The sequence below is a fragment of the Podarcis bocagei genome (genome assembly GCF_964188305.1).
Source record: "Podarcis bocagei genome assembly, chromosome: 17".
Taxonomy (NCBI): Eukaryota; Metazoa; Chordata; class Lepidosauria; order Squamata; family Lacertidae; genus Podarcis; species Podarcis bocagei.
In genome coordinates, this window is record NC_138143.1 from 16,486,708 (window position 1) to 16,513,709 (window position 27,002).

At 43.7% G+C, this 27,002-nt stretch overlaps 1 protein-coding gene across 4 annotated transcripts in view; it reads right to left on the reverse strand.

Annotated features, from left to right (window-relative positions):
• Window positions 1-323: 323 nt before the first annotated feature.
• SH3GL2 (SH3 domain containing GRB2 like 2, endophilin A1) overlaps window positions 324-27,002 on the reverse strand; it is a 91,559-nt gene continuing 64,880 nt past the window's right edge. For 2 of the 4 annotated variants that reach the window (XM_081176840.1, XM_081176839.1), the window contains 9 exons: window positions 24,493-24,561; window positions 19,101-19,185; window positions 18,586-18,658; window positions 11,469-11,612; window positions 9,829-9,962; window positions 6,514-6,672; window positions 5,846-5,949; window positions 4,647-4,771; window positions 324-2,079 (listed from right to left, as the gene is read on the reverse strand). In XM_081176840.1, the coding sequence (XP_081032966.1) occupies window positions 1,880-2,079; window positions 4,647-4,771; window positions 5,846-5,949; window positions 6,514-6,672; window positions 9,829-9,962; window positions 11,469-11,612; window positions 18,586-18,658; window positions 19,101-19,185; window positions 24,493-24,518 (1,050 nt within the window). In that variant the 5' untranslated portion in view covers window positions 24,519-24,561 and the 3' untranslated portion in view covers window positions 324-1,879. Of the gene's footprint in view, window positions 2,080-4,646; window positions 4,772-5,845; window positions 5,950-6,513; window positions 6,673-9,828; window positions 9,963-11,468; window positions 11,613-18,585; window positions 18,659-19,100; window positions 19,186-19,337; window positions 19,394-24,492; window positions 24,562-27,002 lie in introns of those variants that run through there. The other 2 variants (XM_081176837.1, XM_081176838.1) reach the window with 2 other exon arrangements.

Below are 27,002 nucleotides of genomic sequence, written 5' to 3' on the forward strand. Positions count from 1 at the left end.
TCGTATCGCCGTGGCATTTTTAACGACGAAAACTACATCAGAGCCAGTTTTGGCAAAAGGTGGCGCATAAGTATTTCGAAAAAACAAATAAAATAATGATTCTGGGAGGGTAAGGAAACTGGGGTGGGTGGGTTGTTAGTTGTTGCTGTAGCTAGACAAGTCGGAAACAGGTGTTGATCTCATGCAAATCCCCCAGATTTTTACTAGAGTTCTCCCAAGCCCCCTCTACAAGCCCCCCTGCCCTGACCTACAGAATGCGATTGTGCTGGCACAACAAGAGAAACAGCAAATCAATGATATGTGGGGGAAAGCACACACACTCATTCACTAGTCAATCCGCATTTTTATTTGAAATAACAATGCTCTCCATGGTATAAGTTTATACATTAAAAGCAGGAGGATTGCCGTCATTTCACACGGTCCAATACTGAAGCGGCACGTCCAAAGCAGTGCAGGAGGAAGAGTCTGTACATATAGAAATATATATGTACGTAGATAGATAAATAGAACTCTGGGCAACTCAAATTAAAACAAACTCTTACAGCAGTTACCAAAAATAGGAACAGTGAATCAGCTAGAGACATCACTATGCACACACAAAATGTAGGACACGGAACGGTGTGTGTGTGTATATATATATATATATATATATATATATATATATATATATATATATATAACTCTGGAGAGGAAAAATCAACTTGAATGTTTTTGCATATATAGCCACATGTCGCTTTAATTGCTCAGCACAAAGATTCTTCTGTTTTGTTTGTTTTTTAGTCCTCATTGAGGGCAGAATATACACAAATGATGTTCGAAGAACACAAGGTAGATGAAAATAAAAATTACATAACGTGAGTTGCTTTTCATTATTATTTTTCAGTGAAGATGTAGAATAATATTGGGGTTGTTGTTTTTTGTGCCTAGACTTTACACAAAGTGAAAACAGTTGTGTTTGTTTGTTTCTTTAGGTTTTTCTTCTAGCATCATCTATTTGCTGCTGGCATTAGGTTGCTGTTGTTGCTGTTGTTGTTGTTGTTGTTGTTGTTGTTGTTATGTCCAACATTTCTGAGGAAAGCCACATTGGCTTGTGGCGCTTTACTTTCCTGGCCTGGCCTTTGGATGGTTTCAAAAGGTAACCTGGATACTGCACAGGCCTCTATTTAACTATTGCGTATATAAAAGCTGGTTCTACGCCAACAGCGGGTATAGAATAGTGGCGATTCATCTGTGGAGAAACTGAAATATACGCTATGCTGTTTCTCCAAGGACGGGACTCTGTCTTTCCCCTCCCCCTTTATTTTTTCCTTTTTAAGAGAAGAACGACATGGGAAGCTGGTTAGCGATATTAGGCCCGCATAAACCGCAACATTTGGGAAGGGAAAGATGGAACAATCAGGGGCGCTACCCAGCTCCCCGCTTTCGATGGGAGAACTAAAATGGCAGTAGACTGGTGAAAGGCTTTTCTTCCCAGATAACTCAACTGCATCCCCCATTCCCAACACTATGACTGACTCAAATCGCCTACCGCCACTTTCTCCCCCCATCATTCTGCAGACATTGCTCTGTGGCAACCGTGCGTGTGTGAACGTGAAAATCCCACGTGCCTGGGCACACAGCCTGGAGACGATAACACGCATCACCACGATGTAGCATGACAACACGAAAACCAAGGATTGTCTGTGGGGGCCCAATGACTGGTTTTTTGTTTTTGTTTTAAGAAAAAAACACCACCGCAGCTTGTATTTGTGATGTGGAGTAAGCAGCCATATTATGTATTCATTGCTTTGTTTTTTAAAAGCAGTGGTGTCGACACATGACCTGTTTTATTTATTTCTCGAGGGAGGGGGGGAGATTAAGACATGGTGATTCAGCCCTCCTAATGAGGCAAAGCAACGAGAATATCCACGTAATTAATAGGGAAAAAGCCCGACTGGCCATGAAGCATCCCTTCATACCAGTTTTCGTCAATCTGGTTAGTGAGGGTAATGATATCACCCTCTTTAAAACCCAGCTCCCCTTCGTTTTCAGGATCGAAGTCATACAGAGCTCGACAGCACGGCTGGTCCATGGGAACATCTGCAGAGGAAGCGGAGGGAAGAGAGGGGAACAGAAAAAAAGGCGCTTAGAGACAGAGAAATAAATCAATACTGGCAGAAGTCAGGGGTAGGCAACGTGCTGCCCTCCAGCCCTCATCAGCCCCAGCCAGCATGGCAAGGGATGGTGGGCACTGTAGGCAGTGACAACTGGGGGGAACCAGGTACCCTACACATGGCAAAAATAAATAAATCTGGTCCAGCATAAAAAAAATGATGGACTAGATGGGCCCTTGGACTGGCTGAGGAGAGTAGTCATACTAGCTGATAAATGTCTGGTTATAGCACAGGTTTGGGACATGGGAGGACATATCCCCCTCCATATCCCTGTGCTGCCATCCCAATTTGGCTGCTATTTACACATGCACACACAATTTGCACAACTTTTTTTTTATTCTCGAGTGTGGACCTTGTGCAACTTTCGACTCCCTAGGCTGAACGCAGCCCAGGAATGATGCTCAGAAGCCCACGGAGGGTTCAACAAACCTCAGTAAAAGGACAGCCGTCCACAATGCCATCGGAGACTTCTGCTCACCTTCAAAACCTTCATTGACAGAACACATGGCCAAGGACATCGTAGCTGCTGGCAACACGCTTGACTCCCCTACATTCAGTGGGGTGGACACATGTAGTTTTTCTAAGCATGACCAGGAAACCTGAGAGCCCAGGGTTCCCAGTGTGTGGAAGCATTTGTGCCAGGAGTAAGGTAAAGGTAAAGGGACCCCTGACCATTAGTTCCAGTCGTGGCCAACTCTGGGGTTGCGGCACTCATCTTGCTTTATTGGCCAAGGGAGCCGGTGTACAGCTTCTGGATCGTGTGGCCAGCATGACTAAGCCGCTTCTGGCAAACCAGAGTAGCGCACGGAAACACCGTTTACCTTCCCGCCAGAGCGGTAGCTATTTATCTACTTGCACTTTGACATGCTTTCAAAGTGCTAGGTTGACAGGAGCTGGGATAGAGCAACGGGATCTCACCCCGTCACAGGGATTCGAACCGCTGACCTTCTGATCGGCAAGCCCTAGGCTCTGTGGTTTAGACCACAGCGCCACCCACGTCCCTTGTGCCAGGAGTAGCTAACTTTATTTGGTGGCCCTCTGAGGGTCCCATACCAGAAATGGGTGTAGACAAAATCAAGTGGGGCAACCCACACAGAGATCCACACCTCACAGGAAGCATGCACAAATGCACCCCAACACTGTGCCAACTGAGTTTTTAATTTTTGCTTCATAGGAACACTTGATTTTTAAAAATTATTTATTTAAAAGGAGCATGGTGGGCATCTTGAGGGAAACTGGCCTGTGGTCTAGATCATGTCCTCAGACCAAGAATTGCATACTTCAGCCTAGACATATTCAATGGTTTGCACCCAGTAGCAGGACCACATTTTATACTGAATGAGCTGGGGTGGAGTCAGGAGGTCTTTGGTCAACACAGATTATGAAGGTAAGCATGGGCCCCTCTTTGGGGAGCCGCCACCATTTTCTGCCTTTGCTGCCAGTTGGGTTGGTAAATCTACCAATGGCATTGGATCAGCAACACATGGAGGAATGCTTTAGGAATTGCAACCTCACAACCTGTCAGCGCCTAAATGATATTGAGCATCAGAATAACTTGGCCACAATAAGGAAATTTTGCCCATGGTATAACTATTTCCCACCTTCCCATCTCGACTCTCTGGCACTCTAAACAATCTAAATAACCTAGCAATTCTAAAATATAGACGTGCCTTTACTCTCGCAAGATTGAATGTATTGACCTTGGCTGTATTTGAGGGATGATTCCAACAGATTCCACATGAAAAACGCTTACGTCCCTGTGGAGATGGCAGCACTGAATCGGTGGTGCATGCCCTTCTGGCTTGCACCCTTTATAAAGACTTGAGGAATGAGATTATCACCCCTCTTTTATTGTCCATTCCGGGTCGCCCAGCCACTGCCCCAGTGTCCTTTCTCTTGGCAGATCAAGATGAGCAGGTGACAGCAAAGGCTGCAAGGTTTTCAGCTGGGACAATTAGAATAAGATCCACTATTTGACTATTGATTAAAAACCCTAATATGTATTTTATAAAATTGACTTTTTTAATTCTTTGTATATCGTATTGTTGTTTTATTGCTATGGCCGATGGCTGGCGCAAATAAATATTCATTCATTCATTCATTCGTACTGTGAGAATAAAAGGAGATAATGTCATGTGCGCCAGCTTTGACTTTTTGGAGGAACAGTAGGAAAAATATAAATGTATGACAGATCAACCAATGAATTACGCTGACAGATGCCCCTGCTTTTCAATGCTCCTTGTCTCATATCCAAGGGCGAAAGTCTGTGCATTTCTTCCATGGTGAATTATGTTAGGTGTGCCCACATCTGATACTGCCCATGCATCTTTCTACAGAATTCATCCTTTGGGCATTCCTAGCCAGAAACTGAAAATGCTATTGCAGGAGTCGCTCATGCCAGCGTTTGTCCTTGTTTAGTATAATTTTCGGAGCAACCCCCAGAGAGACTTTACTATCATATGTTCCCCACCCCTCCTTTCCACCTTCTCTTACTTGAGGGCTTGGGAGTGGTGGCATTAGAGAGCCCTCCGTTGTGCTGATTGTTTTCAGAGAAGTCCAAACTCATGCGGGGCTTTGGCTGATACTCTCTTCTGGGCTGAACTGAGGCATCTTTTATCCTGCCAGAAGATAAGCAAATCCGGAGCAAGCAATTCATCAGCAAATCGTAAGCACCAAGACTAATGAAAGACAAAAAGTTTCCCTTGCATTCTGAATAAACTAGAGAATCTTAGATATTTTGTTTTGTTTTGTTTTGTTTTGGTATATTTATAACCAGGGCTTTTTTCAGCCGGAGCTCACCAGAGCTCAGCTCTGGCACCTCTCAGGTGAGCACCATTGCCATTCTAAAAGAACAAGAGAGAAGTTCATGATGAGCTCTGGTATCTCTTTTTCTAGAAAAATAGCACTGATTATAACCCTTCATCATAGTAGATCCTTTTGTACTTTTTCCTGGAAGGTCTGATTGCAAAAGACCTCAGGAAAGCTGTGTTTCTGCAAAGCTGTCATGTTCTGCGGTTTGAGGTCACATTTGCAGTGGAACTGAAGCTATGCAGATTCCCCGGCTCACTGAATATATTGAACTCTCCGTTGATAGAATGCAACAGACTGGACTTGTCCAAGGTGCTTAAAGTCAACAGTAGAAAGACTATATATAGTTGAGTAAAAGTGTATTAGGTAGCTCCAAAATCTTCCTGTCAACAACTTACAGAATTTAAAACAAGCAAAGAAGCCAGCTCCAAGCTTTGCAACACCTGAAATCGGTACGCATGACTTCAGAATGAAAAAAGGGAACTAACCCCACCACCAGTCTTTAGAAGTAACATTTCAATCCATCTGTATCTGTTCTTTTACTGGCATGGGAGCAACTGTGTGAATACTAGTAAGGCTAGGGATGGGGGTGGTGGTAGAGACCTCATCACAATGAGGATGTTTTTGATTGAGTGCCTGCTGCAAAATATAACATGCTCCACCCCTAAGTTACACTTACGCATCTTACTTCCTGGTGGCTGCAACCAATGGGATTTAAGTTATGTGTTAAAAGACTGAACAGATCAACAATACAATTTCAAGCCTGTTTTTTCTGGTTCAGCACTGCTGACATGTTTGCACAGACAATATACACAAATTGAAACATATATTAAGCCTCAGATCCCCACCCCCTTTTTTTAAGAACATCAGAAATATTTAGCTACCTCTCTTCCAACTTGGAACTAACTTGCTGGAGGATCTGTGTGGCTTGCCTGTGGTACTCCAGTTGGGCTTGTACAAGGGCAGATAGCTGGCTCACTTGCTCGATCTGAAAAAGGGAGATATTGAAAACGTGTGTTGATTATTGTCGTGCGGCTTATTCAAAGAGCTTTCGTAAAGGCACTAACACTCCAACATGCAAGAAACAGTGAATAAAGTATTATCTGTATTGGACTGGAGAGCCAAAGTGAACATAAATGTATGTAGACTTGTGTTAGGAGCTCACTTCAGCAGGAAATGGGCAGAACCATTGGTATACCAGTGGCAGACTGGTCAATCAGTATTGGGCATTTTCTGAGAAAGAATCATTCAATTCCAGCTGGGTTCTGGAATGAGGGCTAGATAGACGTTGGCCCGGGGCAGAAATGTGCTTCTTATGTTAAGAGTCCATACACAGACTAGCTTGCACACAAATAAAACATTATTATTGTGCATGCTTGCTCTGTTGATTTAAGAAATACGATGATGCATATTCATGGAAGAGAGTCTAGGAAACATGAACACAAAACTCAGTTCTTTTATTTTGTTTTTCTACTTGTTTAAAAAGTCGTTAAACTGCCAACAAACATGTCAATACTACAACACATTCCAAGGAGATAAGAGATTTGCTCACATCCATTTCTAGCAGATTAAACATGCTCAACTCAGCAACTTCCTTTGACTCATCAAACTTCTCCAGAGCCGCACGGAGTTCTTCATCTGGGATTTTGCCTTGCCTTTTCTTCTTGTAATCGAAATCCAGGCGTCTGCCCTCCAATTTTTTAAGGTGATGCTGAAGAGGGGGAAAGGGTGGAGAGAGATTCTGCAAGTCCTCGCCTCTGCCTTACAAACACAGTGGACTAAATAAAGACTATACATTCAAACTTATATGGAATGAGTTGACTAAGTACCCACAGATTCTGCTGTAGAATCAAGACCGTATGCTACTTGTATTGCAGATAAAGGGCAGAAGTCATAGTTGGTAGCTGTTTAGATGTGAAACTAGCCTATCAGAGTGAGTGAAGGCTGAAATACACAGAATAGGAGAACCACACAGTCATATTTTTAATATAACATTATTTGCCTAAATATGCAACTTTAAAAAAAAAAAACAAGCAATTTTAGCTTGCAACCTAATTTTTGTCTCACTGTATGAAATACCGGTATACTCAGAGAAAGCCCATCAGTTCTTCCAGTTTATTCCAGAGTAGTCAGATAAAAACAGTCAGGGTGTAGCCTGGCTTGTAGTCCCTCCCAGACCCAGGCTATATATCCTGTAACCTAGATCACACCTGATAGGTTAGTTCAAACTTCCCTTCTGGAGCCGGATTGGATGGCTCCACTGCCAATCAGATGCTGCCCTCTAGAATCCTCCCTGCCTATTATTCTAGAATCCCAACTCCAGACATAACACTGTAGTGGATAGGAAAGCTTCACAGTGAATTCAAGACCAGCTGTGCATCTTAATTACATCCTTATTTATTCAAGGACCACACACTGCTTCCTTGAATTTTGACAACTACCAACTACATCAGAAACTATGTTTATCACAAGAATGTGGCCTTTCCAGGCTCTAGAGATCATCAGGAAAAGTGGTACTCCGAGATCACTCTAGTTTTATTTTGTTGATTGTACAGCATTTCAGTGGCTACCCTCCTATCACAATTAAAACAATAAGTAGGTGTTTATACTGACAGGAAATTCCATCAAATTTGCAGTCCTTGAAGAAAGCAGTACTGCACAAGACTTCACTGCAGAGGGAGCTGAGAGTGCATCCAATGTAGCACAAAGTTAAAGTTGATTAGTGATGTTCTTGTTGCGCTGGCGAAACATTGTTGGACAAGGGAAAACATAAGTACTTTACCAGGCATTGCTGTGAAACAAATTGCACAATAAACATTGGCTGTTGCACAACAAACTTCCACTAGCGCAACTGCTGCATTGAATTTCTTTGCTGCGCAACCTTTAAACCCTGCCATCTGCTAGCAAAAATGGTGGATATGGGCCACAATTATGGAGGCAATCCTGCCAAGCTACTTCACTGCCCAGTTCTAGGGAGCTTATTAGCCTTTTAAAAAAATAAAAATTGGCAGAAAGTTAAGAGATGGTAACATGACTGGCATCTTCTGCTGCTGTTGCTTTCCTATTGCTCTTTGGGTTTATTTGTTTTTAATCTGTGGATGGTTGTGGGTTTTTTGGCGTTTTTTTTTTGAAAGCTGTGATATAAACAACCTTTCATTTGCCTAAGGTGTACTTACAGCCCACTAAATTAAAGGACAGTTTAGGCAAAGGGACCCCTGACCGCTAGGTCCAGTCGCGGACGACTCTGGGGTTGCGGCACTCATCTCGCTTTATTGGCCGAGGGAGCTGCCGTACAGCTTCCGGGTCATGTGGCCAGCATGACTAAGCCGCTTCTGGTGAACCAGAGCAGCACAAGGAAACACCATTTACCTTTCCGCCAGAGTGGTACCTATTTATCTACTTGCACTTTGATGTGCTTTCGAACTGCTAGGTTGGCAGGAGCAGGGACAGAGCAATGGGAGCTCACCCTGTCGCGGGGATTCGAACCACCGACCTTCTGATCGACAAGTCCTAGGCTCTGTGGTTTAACCCACAGTGCCACCCGCATCCCAAAGGACAGTTTAGGAATATTTTAAATTAAAATTAATAATTTTACAAATAAAACATTTTTTCAAGTGCTCTTCAGTCATTAGAGCTGGAGCTCTGAGTGAGCTTGCAGATGCCTGTATCCAAACACCAGTGTCTGAACAGAACTACAATTCTCAGGCTGCTGGGGAAGATGCTATCGTGTAGATGAGGACCGCAACACTGGCCACCAGGGAATGTTCTCTTAGTTTTGACTTTGGAGTAGGAACTTGCCACTGGGAGTGATTTCTATTCTTGGAATCCTTGCTTCCACTTTTAAGTACATTCTCCCTGTGTTGCACTGCATAAAGGGTTGGATCCAGTGCTATGCACTTACCTGGGGGTCATCCCGTTGAAGATTCACTTCTGAATAAACATACATAGGATTGCAGAGTTAAAATTAGCTGAGCAATGTTATATATTGGTATGACCACCATTTAACTACTCCTTCTTCTAAGATAGAGATAGGTGATGATAGATAGATTATAGATATTATTATTATTATTATTATTATTATTATTATTATTATTACCCCGCCCTCCCCAGCCAAGGCCGGGCTCAGGGCGGCTAACAAGCAATATAAAAACAAGCTGAATGAATACAACTTAAAAACAAGATTAAAATACAACATTAAAATATAGAAACATTAAAATATTAAAATGCAGCCTCATCACAGGAGGAGAAAGAAAAAAGAAAGAGGGTGAGGGAATCAAATTGGCTCCAAGCCAAAGGCCAGGCAGAACAACTCTGTCTTACAGGCCCTGCGGAAAGAAATCAGATCCTGCAGTGCCCTGGTCTCAGGAGACAGAGCGTTCCACCAGGCCGGAGCCAGTGTTGAAAAAGCCCTGACTCTGGTTGAGGCTAATCTAACTTCCTTAGGGCCCGGGACCACTAGGGTGTTGCTATTTATGGACCTTGAGGCTCTCTGTGGGGCATACTGGGAGAGGCGGTCCCGTAGGTACGAGGGTCCTAGGCCATAGATGATAGATGATAGATGATACATGATAGATAGATAGATAGATACATAGGATAGATAGATAGAAAATATTGTGCGTGTGTGTGTACGTGCACACACACACAATTAAATTACAGATATGGAGCAGGGCAGAGGTAAGGTGAATACAGTGCAAGCATACCAACAGATCCAATCAGGTCTCCCGCCAGTGCATGTGCACCGCACTGACCTCACCCCTTGGTTTCTCTATCCTGGTATCCTGTATTATGTGGAATAGAAAGGAGGAGCTACAGAGCAATGGTTCTGCTGTGTATCTTGCAACGGCCAGTTAATTTCTCAGCAAATTACCTGTATTTCTCTCAGATCTTTGTCATGAAGGTTTTGAAGGGGATCAATAAAATTCTGTTTCACATCAATGTCCAAAGAATCTTTCACCTCAGAAAGTTCCCTCATTGCTTCCCCAACGTCACCGAGAGCTGGGCCTGAAGAAATGGAAGAAGAGTCTACTTAATCTTGATGAAGAAATAAAGACTGTGCTTCCACATCAGCATAGAGCAGGGCAAGTATTGAGAAGTTCATTACAGAAATAAAATTCTAAGCACGGTTCCTAAGCGCAGTAATTTCTCAGGAATCAAAAACACAGGTGAAAACCAGCATTAATCATACACAAATAGACCCACTGAAACCGCTGGATTTAATCCACTGATTTCAATCATTCTAATGTACAACTAATGTTGAATATCACTAAAGGCATTCTAGGCAACAGAACTTCTGTTGCAACTAGATCATGCAACTCCCTCCCAGATGACCTTTGGTTGTCTGCTATTTTGGCCTCATTCAGACCCAGCCTGGGGAATACCAGCCATTAATTTGTTTATTTGTAAAAACCAATAGTTTTCCACACTTCTAGTGTGGAAATCAGGCTCTAGTGCAGCTGAGAAGATTAGAAACAAAAGCTTATAAGCATGGCAGGATGTGAAAAAGCCTATCTATCTATCTATCTATCTATCTATCTATCATCTATCTATCTATCTATCTATCTATCTATCTATCTATCATCTATCAATCTATCTATCATCTATCTATCTCTAGCAAGCTAGCTATTATCTATCTGTCTCTCTGTCTATCTATCTACATCTATCTATCTATGCTTAGGTGAGTAGACAATGCTCATAGGATCAGGGCATCCCTTTTCAGTAGACATCTCATGAAAGCAAGATAGTAGATTAAAAAGTAGATATTAAAAGCACTTGTGCCTATAAGCCGTAGTTCAGACTGAAGGTTATCTGTGCATGCTAGAGAAAATTACATGAGCCCAAGGGTTGCTACTATGCCCAGCAGTGTATATTCTGTATAATTAGGCTTTGTGTGAAACAGCCCCAAATGTTTAACTGTCAGAAAATAAGCGGTATTGACGTCCAGGAGGAATATCCGCTTTGTCCTGGATCTTAGGCAAGTCAATTGAAAATGGCATGTTTTGGCTCAACAACTTTAGGCTTTTCTTTTAAAAAGCTCAAAAACATTTGGGGTGTCCTGGTTTTTACTTTTTGAAATATGGCAACCCTACATATGGTGTGTTGTTGAATTTTTGTACTGGGAGCTTGCGTCTGATACAAACTATTCTCCAAAGGTCCAGTTATGAACATTTAATTCATAAAAGAACAATTTGGCAAAACAGATGCAGAGATTCAAAGCAAATTGTGGCTGCAGCTCCACATTTTGCATGAGGGTTCTCTGCATGTGCTTAGTCCTGGCCCTCCCACATGGGAAAAATCTGCCCGAATAAATGTGTGGTATGTTGTGGTTTTAAATCTTGTTGTGAGCCACTTTGTGGGGAACTTCTCTCAAAAATCAGGACATAAATTTGTTTAAATAAATAAAATATGGCATAATCAGGTTTTGCCATTTTTGTGCCACCTCTGGAGGCCTAACCCCGAGAAGGTCTAGCCAGAGGTATCTTACAGTGCGGATTTGAAAAATCGCATTACCAAAGTTGCATTCGTCTCCAAGTTCTTTTCCAAACTTCAGCATTGCATCTGCTAACAGGGCCTCCGCCTGTTGGTAACCTGGTCCTTTCTCCTGGCCTCTGATTTTGGACATAGTGTTGAGCATGTTGAGTCTAGCTCTGGAAGCTGCAAGCAAGCAAACCAGCTAATTAGCCCAAGAGAAGGTGACAACACAGGACCAAAGACAGAATAATAATTTTAAAAAGAGTTTTCCCGGTGAGTTCTTCAGCCATTGTGAAACTCCATTTACTCCAAGATTTGCCATTGAAAAGGCATGCATAGTGTGGGATGTAATCCACTGGGAGCAGTCAAACACAACATTCCTTGTTTTCCTAGAGTTGGACATGCAAGGGGATGTTTGGTTCAGCCAGTCAAAACTTCCTGTTTCCTCATGGGCTGGAACATTCTTCCTTTTGCATGTGACTAGAGGTGGGTGTGACCTTACCTGCCCAGGTAACAAAAGGACAAGGCATGCTGCCACACTCTCTTTTTCACTTCCTTCTTCATCGGACCAGCTTCTTAGCTGGAAATGCTCTGCTAGCTTCTCAGCTAGCAGAAAGCACTGGGATTATTCCCCCACTATGGGGTAGGTCCACATATACATATTTATAACTAAGTCGGCCTTTAGGGATCCAACTGTGATGTGAGTAAACTTCTTTTATTGACTTTGAGTAAGATTGTTGTGTCTTTATTCTTTTAAGAGGGATAAAAGGGAACTTACCAGGAACATACAATTCAATACTGAGAGAGGCCTACACAAGCCTGCAACAATATATCTTCTCCTGCCTCCCAGAACATTCCCACACATAGCAGCCAATCAAAGCCCCATTAAGTAAATTTCCTCATCTTTCGGGTGAGGTAGCTAGCAATGGCTACTAACCACAATGGTTATGTTCTTTCTCCGCTGTTAGAGGCAGCATACCTCTGAAGAGCAGTTGCTGGGAACTCCAATGTAGTAATAATGGAGATGACAGGAGGTAAGATGCAGGTTAGCTGTGCAGAAGCACGCTGGCAAGCATGCTCCAAGCAAGCTGCTGGCTAGCTCTGCCGAGGCTCCTTTTATTAGCAGAAGTCAACCGCTCGAAACAGTAGTGAAACCATCCTGAACTTAACGTATTTCCATCTAAGGACATTTCCAGTATTAGTAAATACACGTGTCAGCAGGTGTTTCCCTCAGATGTTCCCCCCGATACGTCTGTGTCCCCGGTCATGCTCCAGCCAAGCGATATGTCTAACAAACAAATTGTGAGAGGACAAAAGGGCAGGGAAAACCCGTTTTCTAGCTGTGATGGGATGATTAGCTGCTTGTGCGTAAAATCGTGGTCCCTCAGAGTTTGTGCAACTCCACAAACCTCTGTGTGTGACAGAGCTCCTCAAACATGTCTGCCCTAGTCACTTGTAGATTCCGACAGTGGTTGTCTGCGGAAGCGTTTCCAGCATAGAAGCTCCTTAACGGAAACGCGTCTTCTGGACTCACGACGTGGCAGCTTCCGGCGAAGCATGGGTCTCCCTATGGGAGCTTCTGACACCTCCCCGCTGTTCTCGCTGGACGTGTCCCTGATCCCTCCCTCTTCCCTGCTAGTTCCTGCTTTAGCTGCTGCGTCTCTCTCCGCATTCATGAGACCTTCCTCCAGAGACCCCTCTCTCCCCCTGCTGGTCCCTGCTTTCGCTGCTGACTCCCTCCCAGCCTCTGTGAGCCCTTCCACCTCCCGTTCCTCCGATGGCAGTTCCCTGACACTAGTCAAGAAGGCAAAAGGTCAGGGAAATCAGGCACAGCACTCCTTGACATACTGTTGCATGTCTGGTGCGAGGTTTGTCTTTACAAAGCGGAGCGTTACCTCCAACTCCAAATGGGTAGAGTTGCTCTTGAACGCAGTTCCAGCTTGTATGCTTCCCATAGGGATCTGGCTGGCTACTTTGAGAGCAGAATGTTGAATTTGATGGGCCACTGGCTGACCCAGCATGGCTTTTCTTGAGTTCTTATGTGGTGGGAAAGTGTGGGTGCAGCACAGGCAGACTGGGTTGGCTGGTGCACCCACAAAGGCTCATCCTCGCTGCCACCCCACCCTACTGGCATACCCTTGTCCAGGTAAACAGGAGTGATGCCAGTGTCAGGAGGGCAGTTTGCTCTACCGCAGGTGTTGCTACTGGAAAAAAGGAGAGCAAGAAGAAATATGTTGGCCATCTTCAAATATCTCAAGATTTATCCCATGGAAGATGGAGCAAGATTGTTTTATCCTGCTCTGGAGGGTAGGACCTGAACCAATTGACTTCAAGTTACAAGAAAGTAAGAGCTGTTTGACAATGGAACAATCTTCTTCAGAAGGTGGCGAACTCTCCTTCCTGGGAGGTTTTTAAGGAGAGGTTGGATGGTCATCTGTCATGGATGCTTCAGTGGAGATTCCTGCATTGCAGGGGGTTGGACTAGATGACCCTTGGATCCCTTCCAACTCTACAATTCTATTATTCTTCTTTTTTAAATTTTCTATTAAAGATTTTCCTCGTACCTACAGGACCGCCTCTCCTGGTATGTCCCATGGAGAACCGTACAGTCTTCAAACAACATCCTGAAGGTCCTGGGCCACAAGGAGGTTAGGCTGGCCTCAACCAGAGCCAGGGCTTTTTCGGCTGTGGCCCTGATCTGGTGGAACGCTCTGCCACAAGAGACTAGGGCCCTGCAGGACTTGACATCTTTCCGCAGGGCCTGCAAGACAGAGCTGTTCCACCAGGCCTTTGGCCAAGGCACAGTCTGACCCCCTCCTTCAGTAATCCTCATAGAACTCTAGCCCAATGGTTGCCATTAATTTGACTCTGAATTGATTTTAGAATTGAATTGATTTTAGATTGTATTTCAATTAATTGACTGTGATTTTAAGTAAACTGTGTTACATTTACTGTTGTTAGCCACTCTGAGCCCGGCTTCAGCTGGGGAGGGCGGGATATAAAGAAATTTATTATTATTATTATTATTATTATTATTATTATTATTATTATTATTATTTACAAAAGCACATGCATTTAGGGTTGGTAAGAAGAGAGGAGGGGGCAGAAGAGAGAGGGGTGGTGGGGCGGTGAAGCTTATGTTCTTTTACTTAGTGCATGTGTGCGGTTTTTGTGCCAGCGTCACTTGGGTAGGTTCATCATCATCATCATCATTTTTTATTTGTATGCCACCTTTCCACAGTTAAAACAATGCTCAAGGCGGCTTACAATATGAAGAAGAAGAAGAAGAGTTTGGATTTGATATCCCGCCTTTCACTCCCCTTCAGGAGTCTCAAAGCGGCTAACATTCTCCTTTCCCTTCCTCCCCCACAACTCTGTGAGGTGAGTGGGGCTGAGAGACTTCAGAGAAGTGTGACTAGACCAAAGTCACCCAGCAGCTGCATGTGGAGGAGCGGAGACGCGAACCCGGTTTCCCAGATTACGTGACTACCGCTCTTAACCACTACACCACACTGGCTCTCGATCATGAAAAGATTTACATGATCACAAACATAGCAAAGCAGTCATAAAAAAAAAAATACGTTAAGAACTACACAACCAAACTGAACAACTTCCACACAAAAATAAAGATACAAAAAATTAATATCAGTACAATGGTACCTCAGGTTAAGAACTTAATTCATTCTGGAGGTCCGTTCTTAACCTGAAACTGTTCTTAACCTGAGGTACCACTTTAGCTTATGGGGCCTCCCGCTGCCGCTGCGCGATTTCTGTTCTCATCCTGAAGCAAAGTTCTTAACCCAAGGTACTATTTCTGGGTTAGCCAAGTCTGTAACCTGAAGCATCTGTAACCTGAAGAGTCTGTAACCCAAGGTACCACTGTAATATCAGTTAATCTCAACAGCAAAAACTGATATCACAGAAAGGTTCTCTTTCTATGATTCTTCTGCCTACATTGGTGCCTTGGGCAGAAGGGAAGAGAGACAGAACTGTTTGCTTCCTTCTTTCCTCTAAAGCTCTGTATCAAGTGAGCAGACTGCCTGCTTTCCCACCCCCAATGCCTGGCACTACAACTATCAGCACACTGGACAGCAGACAGTCATAATAAGCTGAACCCACTCACTCTTTCTACATGGTTCCAAGGAAGCTGTAGCTCAAGAGACTTTCTGAGTGCACAAAAGATCCTCATAGCACATCAGTAATGAGAGGAGCATGGATATGTGTTTCCCCGCCTTAAAATATATGCCAGCTGCAACCGGGAAAGATATGAAGCCACACTCACATGGACTGTAAAGGGACCTGGAGTAATTTATGCATGCACACAACTCCTCCGTTGTGGATGCATGACGCATACATTTTGTAGCTGGGTATCTGTCTCAGAGTACAAAACCTATCCTAGGAAGCAAACCTTATTATCTTGGTGACTCATCTATGAAAATGTGTTTTGGCTGTGGTGCCTCTGCAGCACAAATTGCTCACTAACACATAATGTATATATCGCAACCAAACCCACGAGATGGCAGGGGAAATCATCAGAATTCTGTTGCTCAAAGTGGGAAACAGAACACTATAATGATACCGGTGGAGTGCAGGATGGCAAGTAATGGTTTGCGCCATTGCACTCTGTTTGTTCCGCTGCAAATCCTTTCCGGGCTCACTAAATCTTTTCCAGTCCTCTTGAAACCTTGAACCCCGCGGGGAACAACGAAACAGTCAAACTGTTGCACAACCCCCTTGCAGTCTTCAGATGAAGGCTGGATTGGAAATGGTGTCTATTTTCATAAAGAAGTTTGTCCCAAACCAGACATTGCCCCTCCCCAGTGCCCCTGCCTCTTTCCGCAGGTGCTTAATCTGACTGGAACTCTGCACCATGAGAGATCCAGAATACACGAAGTTCCTATATGCATACACTGTATGTGCCCAGGATCCCCTTTTCAGACACCCCACTGTCTGAAACTCAATGCATGTTGGTAACAACTGAAAAGAACCAACATCACTTGCATAGCCAAGAAATATTTCAAAGTTTGATTTCCATCCATTCCATTTTTACCAAACGCTCTGATATGGAACCAGATGTCAACACCTTGCAAATAAGCAATCTTTTAATTCAATACACATCAGAGTTCTGGGTCAATACCAGGATGTGAGGAGACTATGCTGCTTAAGATTTTCAACCTGCGGTTTGCCCTTTGAATCTAAAGTGTTTTCAACAGGACGTCAGAGCTTCTTGCCTCATTTAGCAGCTGGCACAATTCAAGAGCACTGACTGGAACAGAAGTGGGTGTATTCAGTAGCCTAGGGACACGATGCAGTTAGGCTTCACCTGTAACCACAGCTATTACGCACAGAATGACTCTGCAGACTATAACTAGTGAGACCATACTTTCCCAGGGTTCTTCCACCATGAAGGACAAAAACCATTACCTATTTCTGAGAAGTATTTCCCATCTTCTAAATGCATGTGTACGAACACAGCGTACAATCCACAAACACACCAAGAAACCAGACTCAGCATTGTCTCCCTACCACATCTGCACATAGTGATAAACATGCAGTGAGAGATACAGGCAGACCAACAGCACACACAAGACCCCAGATTCCATCCCTGACATTTTATCCATGGCTACTAGTCACAGTGGCTCTACCGATGCTGTCAGAGGCATTATAGCTCCAAATGCCCATTTTCTGGGAATCGCAGGTGGGCAGAGTGCTGTTGAGCTCATGACCAGCTTGCAGGCATTTCGTCTGCCATTGTGGGAACAGGAGGATGGACTAGACTGGCATGATGAGAAGGTGGACAGGCATTGACAGTCAGAGTAATATTAATAATAAATAATACATTTTTATTTATACCCCGCCCTTTCCAGTTCAGAAAAATGGGCTCAGGGTGGCTAACAACAAATTTAAAACACTTACCGTATTTTTCGCTCTATAAGACGCACTTTTCCCCTCTTGCTCTTCTGGCTTCAGGGATAGCCACGCAAAGCCTCTTGAGCACAGCAGGAGTGCTCCTCCCTCTTCGCTCAAGAGGCTTTGCGTTGCTTCCTTGTTTCTTGTTTTTCTCCTCTAAAAACTATGTGCGTCTTATGGTCGGGTGCGTCTTATAGAGCGAAAAATACACTGATTGATAAAACAAAAAACAGCTTAGAATACAGTATAAAACGTGAATAATAAATTCAGAATTCAAAAATCAATTTAGGAGAAAAACCATCCAATAAACATTAGATGATCACCAGGGCTAGCGGGATAAATTAGTCCTATTTGGGCCAGCGAGGAGACCAGGGGAGAATTAGCTGTGGGATCCCAGAGCGGGTAATCTTCATAAAAAGGGGAAGGGGAGGGAAGGAAGGGGAATAAAAGATCAGGCTAAGTTCAAATTGAAAGCCAGGCAGAATAGCTCTGTCTTACAGGCCCTGCAGAAGGAAGTTCAATCCTGCAGGGCCCTGGTCTCATGGGACAGAGCATTCCACCAGGCTGGAGCCATCACTGAGAAGGCCCTGGCCCTGGTGGAGTAGGCAATGGCTTGGTTCCTAACATCCACTCTCCTTATGGAACAGAATTTTGCTGAAATGGCAGGGCTCTACCGCCTCCTCTGTAGCCCTCAAAATCCATTCCCAAGTCTTGGGGAACAGGAAGGCATTGGGCACAAGGCACTTAAGGAGGAAGAGAGAACTGACAAATACCAGGCTCCTCTTGTCCTAGCTGAAGCACCTTCCACTCATACAAGAGCACCTTAAGAACTAAGGCAAAGGGGGTTCAGGATGACAGTGTCGGGTGTCTTTTCTTTTCACTGTACAAAGGAGCCCTGAATGTTGAGATTCTGGTCAACGTGTGGAAGTGAGACTATGCTGAAAAGGGGAAAGCAGAACAGCCTTCTGTGTAGATTAGGATGTTCCTTGCGCTGATGTACATTCAAGAAGTATGGCAACAAAGGCTAGTGAATTCCTCACCTTAGATTCAGTGTCCATGCATCAGTAATGACAAAGCTCTTAAAACCATCTATATACGTCATACTTTGCACAGAGAATATCTCCCCTACACATCATTTCCTACTCTGCTGTTGTTTTTTGATAAAAGCCCATCTGAAGCAGCACTGGAAAAAAGTGAGTGAGCTTTTAATCAACATGCACTCTGATTCCCAAAGAAGGACAATTACCTGGGTTAGGTTGAAGGTATTCTGTTGTCCTGGCCATTATTTCCATCACAGCCCTGCTGGTGACATCCACTTTCTGCAATTAGAAGAAGAAGATATAAAAGGGAGAGAGGAAACACCCAATGAGGATGGATAATCCAATACTTTTTGTTTTCTGTACTTATTTTTCCATCATTCTTCATTATATGTGGTAGATGACACAAATGTGCTAGTTGTGTCAATAGCAACTACACATTAACAGACCCAACACACTGCTGTTCTCCCCTAACATGTTACTGGGTATGTGGCAAAATCCTATGCCTGCCATGATAGAAAATCTATAATGCTGCAGACTCTGCCTCATGCAACAACCTCCTTAATGAGCCAGGACAGGGACAGAAACCTTCAAGAGCCTATAGCAACCACTGGTTCCAACAGCCACTACAGACACCTGGCACAGGTGAGCCCGCTTCTAGATTTCACCTGCCCCCAGTTTCTGGGAGGGCGAGAGCTGCTACTCACTCATCCTCTGGCAGTACCTTGCTTTTTCTTGCAGAGAAGATCAAGGAAGTCACTCCCTGACTGTTTTCCTTCCTTGTTCTCTCTTTTGTTGACATCTCCTGCCTGCAGTTGGGAAGGAGAAGAGTAGGGAAAAGCAACCAATGTCAGATAGAACAAGAAAGGAAAACTGGGGAGCAATTGTCTACTTCCATCCTTAAAAATAAAAGCAAGGCACCTATTAGTTGGTCAGTAAGCAGCTGAAGCCCTTTACTCACCAAGACCACAAGGGGGATCTCCGACTTTGAGTGTCAGGCATCAAAGATGTCAAGACAGAGAGTCATCTACAGGCTCTGGGAGGCTTCTAGGTATGTCATGCCTCATTGAGAGGTGAACATATGACTCAAGCCTTCCTTTCAGAGAAGCTAAGGCTCAATAAGCTATTACCAGTCTTCTGGGCTCTAGATATTCTCAATATTCTACTCTGGATATTTTACAGTGTGTCTCCTAAAATGGAACCATTATGGTAAACAATGCTGTAGCTGGGAAACTGAGTCACATTTTGAAGAAGGGGGAGAGTTCTGGAGATTATTCAGCCCCATTCACTGGTATTAAAACACTTGATAAGGTTCAGTGTGAATACATTGAAGACATGTGGCACCTTGAGGTGAAGGCCAAAATGGCATCCCTTCCCCATTCCACAAATGGAAGCTCATCAGACATGCAATGGAATCTTAATTGGAAGCACGAGCAATGAGACAGTGCCTCCACTGCACCCAATAGTAGGAGGCTGGCTTAGAGGCTGCAGAGCAGGCCGCGTGGAACACACAAAGATCTGTCTTTCAGCACCTCTGCCTAACTATTGCATGAGGTGGCCACATCACTCTGCAGAACGGTAGGACCGGCCGTGCTCCCAAACCCAGCAGAACACGGCCAACTTTCAATAGCTTATACAGAAACCTGAAAATAGTCCTCTTGCACTTGCTCAGCTACCATCCTTGACCAAATATCTACCCCATTCTTTTCACGTACATCTGCATTGTTATGTACACAACAGATACCTGCTTATATTGTTAATCTCCTTTCCATGCCCTCATTTCATTTGTTCACCCACCTGCTTTGTTGTTTATACGACAGTAAGCGCTTGAGGGCCGGGGAATAATTAAAGTTTATTATGTGTCATTACAATGCTTAGCACAGTGAAGTACTGGCCTAATTGAGGTCTCAGAGCAACATAAAATCAAAAGGCTGGAATAATAAAGGCAGTGAAGGAAGCCTAGGAAGTAGCAGATCTAATAAGACCAGGTCTGAAATGCAGATTCTTGAATGCAGTGGCCTTTCCATTGATTTATTGCAATTATATCCTATCCTTCCTCCGCACAGCTCAGAGCGGTCTGCATGTGGTTCTGTGTCACCCATTTTATCCTTACAACAATTTGGCGAGGTGGGTTAGGCTGAGAGACAATAACTGATCCCTGGTTCATGGCTGAGTGGAGAATTGAATAAAGGTCTTCACAGTCTCATACTCTTAACCACATTGGCTCTACAAAGAATGAATGGGAGCAAGGAGGAAATTTTTGGCTTGCTGCATATTCTTGGCCACTTACCTGTTTCAATCAGGACAAGAACTGCGCTTAATTTAAGAAGTTCAACATTTTCAACATTACTATGAAGCTTCCCAATGGGGCCTTTCCTCCCGATTCAAGGAGCAATTTCCAACAGGAGCACAGCAGGGGTGGAAAGGATTAAACTCCTCTTCCCTGCCTGCTGAAATTCTGTCAATTATCAGTCATTTGTCCCTCCCCACCTGAAGCTGCTATTTGCATTCTGAAAATGTGGGCCTGGAGTAACCATTGCATTTAGGGTTTCCAGAGCCTCCTCTGTTCTCCTCTATCATACGTGCAAATCTGTTATGTAAAGGTAAAGGGACCCCTGACCATAGGTCCAGTCGTGGCCGACTCTGGGGTTGCGGCGCTCATCTCACTTTATTGGCCGAGGGAGCTGGCGTACAGCTTCCGGGTCATGTGGCCAGCATGACTAAGCTGCTTCTGGAGAAACCGGAGCAGCGCATGGAAATGCTTCCATCGCTCCACCTACCTTTCCCAGTCAACCCGGTAAAGTTAAAGGGACCCCTGACCATTAGGTCCAGTTGCAGATGACTCGGATTGCAGTGCTCATCTCGCTTTACTGGCCAAAGGAGCCGGCGTACAGCTTCCGGGTCATGTGGCCAGCATGACTAAGCCACTTCTGGCAAACCAGAGCAGCGCACGGAAAAGCCGTTTACCTTCCTGCTAGAGTGGTACCTATTTATCTACTTGCACTTTGATGTGCTTTCAAACTGCTAGATTGGCAGGAGCAGGGACCGAGCAATGGGAGCTCACCCCGTGGTGGGGATTCGAACTGCCGACCTTCTGATCAGCAAGCCCTAGGCTCTGTGGTTTAACCCACAGTGCCACCCGCATCCCTAATCTGTTATGTAATTTTAAGGAAATAGGTATATATATATATTTAACAAACTATTGAATATTTTCATTCTTTTTTTAAGTGGGACCTAGATGGGGAGATCCAGTATCACACCAAGGGACATGAAATTATCCCTCTTCCACCCCTCTCCCCGGAATATTTTCCTTGCCTTCTGTTCCAGAATTTCTTCACTGCTACTGTGATGCCACCCTCCCACAATGCTTTGAATGATTGGATGGGGCTAATGACAGGCCCTGGAAGCAGGTCTCCAAAATCACCACTGCAAGACACAGGCAAAACCTGCCTCCTAGTGATCATGAACGAGCAACCCTTTTATTAGGAACAGTTGGTGTCATTCTGCTAGAATATTGGGACAACCCACTGGTACAGCCCGAGTGCACCTGGCCTGCTTGTTCCTTTGCAGGAGGAAGCATTTATAGATGTCTCACTGCCTTTGCCACTTCCTCCTCCCTTCCATGTTTCTGGCACAGGTGTTCATCAGAGCAAACACAGACCTAGTAATCTTCCTTCACTGCAGTGAACACTCAACAGCCCACCAATCATTAAAACGGCATGAAGATGTCCAAAGAAAATACAGCAAGCATATGCAAGGATCTAGCTTTCGTCTGGCTGCCCATCTTCCGCTTTTAGGTTATCATTCAATTCTCTGCCTTTATCCATTTTCCCTAATGAGTCATGGGCTTAAAGCACAAAGCGAAAGTAGATCAACACAAATTTCATTGGAAGGCAAAATAAAGTGGACGTTGTTGAAGCTGCTGAAAATTGGGCTCCAATCCAAACGTTGCCTGTTCACATCAAAAGTAGCATCCAGCCCTTTCAACAGGGCTCAGATCAGCATCATGTTGTGGATGGGAATGTGTGCCAAGAGGCACATTTATATTGGCAACTGCAATGGGTATGAAAGAAAGACCAGAGGCCATGCGAAATATTCAATCTCTCCTGCCAGATTGGGGCACTGGAGCTTTCTTTCTTAATCCTTTTATTCACCTGTGATATGGCGGCATATGACAAGATAAAAGTAATACTATCTTCCAAATTCAGCGGTAAGAAGACACTGGGTGTCATTTGAATACCTGACACAGTGTGCCAATTGTTTTATCATAACTAGGTCCAACATTTGATTAAAGCCATCAACGTCAATTAGTAGTAGGGGTTTAAAACCTCTATATATGTCCCATTCATTTCAATGGGACTTAGGAAGGTACGAGATTGCCGCCTGAATTACTAGCAATGCAGTCCTATGCATGCCTGTTCCGAGGTTAAGTCCTTTTGAATTCAGTGGGGTTAAGTCCCAGCTTAAGTAGGTCTTGGTTTTCCTCCTTGCAATGGATGAAATCCATACTCTGCAATGCAGCTCACTGGACTAAGCACAGTCTCTCAGTCTGACCTCTCTCACGGGTTTGTTGTGAGGAGGTGGGGAAAACATGGGGGGGGTGTATAAATGTTAATAACAAAAAAAAAATATGAAGTCAACTATCATTCTGAAGTCAACTATCATTGGTTTCCAGTATGTTTCCAAGCACAATTCAAAGTGTTGGTGTTGACCTTTAAAGCCCTATATGGCCACAGCCCAGTAGACCTGAAGGAGCGTCTCCACCCCCATCGTTCTGCCCGGACACTGAGGTCCAGTGCCAAGGGCCTTCTGGCAGTTCCCTCACTGCAAGAAGCAAAGCTACAGGGAACCAGGCAGAGGGCCTTCTCGGTAGTGGCGCCCGCCCTGTGGAATGCCCTCCCACCAGATGTCAAAGAGATAAACAACTACCTGACATTTAGAAGACATCTGAAGGCAGCCCTGTTCTGGGTAGTTTTTAATGTGTGACATTTTAATGTATTTTTAATCTTTGTTGGAAGCTGCCCAGAGTGGCTGGGGAAACCCAGCCAGATGGGCAGGGTACAAATATATTATTATTATTATTATTATTATTATTATTAAGCAGAGTTGGTTTCCAGATGGAGCACGCACAAATCACAACAAGCACCATCTTAAAAGAGACACCCTCCCCCGCTAAAATGGTGCCTGTCATTTGTGGCTTTGTAAAAGCTTGTTCTTAAAAAAACTTTCCCAAAAATGAAATTTGCCCCTTGAAATCTGCTGCCTGTGCAATCAATTAATCAGAGGCACATTTTAAAAATAACATTCAAAAGGTTTTTAATCAATTGTTCCAAATGATTAATCAACTATACATTTTGGCCCTAATTGCAACGGTGCTTTAATAATTTTTTTTCAAGTAAAACATGTCAGTGTCTGTGCATATGGTTTGGGCTACTTTAGATCTACAACCACAGGCCTGTTGATAAAGAGAGCTTCCTAAACATCATTTCAAACAGATATGAACCGGGATAAGCTTTGAATTGCAGCATTGCCATGCAAGCTTACTCTTCTGGTTCTTGTGTCAAGAGAATTCTTTGGATTCCTTTTATGGTGAAGCATAAACCAGATTTCCTTTCCTCTGTCCAAATGATTTTAATTTCTCCTTGCACATGCTCAAGTTCACACAATGTGTGTACAGGTTTGCAATGGCAGTTTGTCCTACTTGATGACTGCATTACTCCTTACTTGTAAAGAGAGCATCAAAACCACATGGTCTTGGTGGGCTGCTACCAAACACTCGTCTTGTAAGCAGTAGCCAGTCTAGCAGCATTTTTTGTTTTGTGTTAAGTAAGAACACTTGCCAGAAAAAGATGTCATGGGAAATCTCCAAATGTGTAAACGCTGCCCAGCCATACATGAAGAACCCTACATTAATTGAATTAGGATCCGCCCACCCGTTATTTTTATTTCTTGGTTGAAAATAGAGGCACATTTTTAAAATAACATTCAAAAGGTTTTTAATCAATTGTTCCAAATGATTAATCAACTATACATTTTGACCCTAATTGCAACAGTGTTTTAATATCAGGCATTGCTGAAATAATATGAAATATGTAATAGCAGTCTTTCAGACTTACCCTTTCCATTTCCTTGAAATCCTCATCTAGCTTGGTTCCTTCTGCTCCACCAACCTTCTCACTCACTTTCTGCAGACAAAGAAAAGCAAAACAAGATAAATCCAGGTGGAACTGGTAAGCCAGAAGGAGCTCTGATATGAGACTTTAATTCCCAGCGTAGAATGCCTTTCCTTGAAGGAAGCAAGGATGGAGTGATTTTTAAAATTATTATTAATTCCATTTATATGCCACCATTTATCAAAAGCTCCCAGGGTGGTGTACAACTTTAAAAACACATTACAGAACATGACAGAAACATAATAAAAAGCATACTGACAGCACAGCCTAATAATAAAGTAATTATTATAACAGCAGTCCTCTCCCCCACACTTTCACAGGCCGTAGGTTATTTAATAGCCATAGGCCTGGGTAAAGAGGAATGTTTTTGCCTGGCACCTAAAGACATGTAATGATGGGGCCAGGCGAGCCTCTCTGGGGTGAGCATTCCACAATTGGAGAGCCACCATAGAAAAGGCCCCGTTCTCTTGTTGCCACCCTCCAAACCTCTCTAGGAGGGAGGGACATAGAGAAGTGCTTCAGGTGACAAGTCAGTTCAGGTCCAGGTCAGTTCATATGAGGAGAGGCAATCCTTAAGGTATTGAGGTCCTGAGCCATGTAAGGCTTTATAAGTCCACACCAGCACTTTAAATTGCACCTGGAAACTAAGCCAGTACAGTTGTGCCAGGACTGGTGACGGTGATTGTTCTTAAGCATCATGATTTTGTTTGCAAGCCAGAAATACACTTTTGTCACCATCAGGCTTAATAATCAACAGAATCAGGATATCTTCCTGTAAAGGATTTATGCAAGGCAAGGAAAAAAGCACAAGACCATAGCTTTAGAGGTTTCAAAAGGCATTGTATGCATGAAATCCACACTCACAATGGATTTCAAGGAAGACTTCCAAAGCGGGCGATAGTGTATACTGGGCTTCTTTAGACAATCTAATTATATCACTTGATGACATGGAGCTGGACCAGAACAGCTCTAAAAGCAGAGCATCAAGGTGATCTGAATCTGACCATTTTAGCTGAAGAAGTTGATGCTGAATTTTTCCCAAAAACAACAACCCCCACACACCTTAAAATGGTAAAATGCTGAGTAATGATGGTCTAACTTAAGAGTTTACGGACGTTTAGCAGATATCTAAGTCCCTCATCTTTCACTTCTGCTTAATTCTATCCTGGATGGAAGTGTTATTCCTGCTTCTTGGAAGCAATCCAGACACGTTGTTGCGCCCAAACCAGATAAGGACCCTCAATCAATGAACTTGTGCAGCCTGTTTATGTTGATAAATCATGATGTATAGAACTTTTTTGGCAGCAACGTTAAGTGAGAAAACCATTTTCTTGATAATGATGACTAACAAGATTTAATCAGTTCATTCTGAAATGCGTAAATAATGGTCTTTATGCCCATCCAGCAATTCAGTCAGGAATGTGGCCTATCATGGTGCCCCCAAACTAAATCCTAAATGCTTCTAATCCAATTAGACATCTTCAAGCTTTTGGGCTCCATGATCACTGCAGGTGGTGACAGCAGTCACGAAATTAAAAGACGACTGCTCCGTGGGAGAAAGGCAATGGCAAACCTAGACAGCATCTTAAAAAGCAGAGACATCACCTTGCCAACAAAGGTCCGTATAGTTAAAGCCATGGTTTTCCCAGTAGTGATGTGTGGAAGTGAGAGCTGGACCATAAAGAAGACTGATCGCTGAAGAATTGATGCTTTTGAATTATGGTGCTGGAGGAGACTCTTGAGAGTCCCATGGACTGCAAGAAGATTAAACCTATCCATTCTTAAGGAAATCAGTCCTGAGTGCTCACTGGAAGGACAGATCGTGAAGCTGAGGCTCCAATACTTTGGCTACCTCATGAGAAGAGAAGACTCCCTGGAAAAGACCCTGATGTTGGGAAAGATGGAGGGCACAAGAAGAAGGGGACGACAGAGGACAAGATGGTTGGACAGTGTTCTCAAAGCTACCAGCATGAGTTTGACCAAACTGTGGGAGGCAGTGGAAGACAGGAGTGCCTGGCGTGCTCTGGTGCATGGGGTCACGAAGAGTCGGACACGAGTAAACGACTAAACAACAACAACAAAGCTTTTGAACAGTTTGAATGGAACTTCCTTCTAAGATTACTTTGGAGACAGTTTTTTTTTTAGCAGTTATTGCCCAGCTATATTCACCTCAAGTCTGCCTGCACAGGAGAATAAATCAAGGGTGTTCACTATCAGCTCTTCTTTCCAGAATAGTTATAGAAACATTTGCAGAATCAGGACGTACTAATCTGAAAGTGAGACATGTTACAGTCAATGGTAAATCTTGTTGGAGTTGGTCTGCTGCTTCCTTCAGTAATTTGAGAGATGCCCTGCCAGAAACATACTGAATTGGCTAGTGGCTTAGAGATTTATTTGCCAAGTCAGAAACATTTTGCCTAAGCATCTCTCTTAAAACACAGAGAGAGCAACAG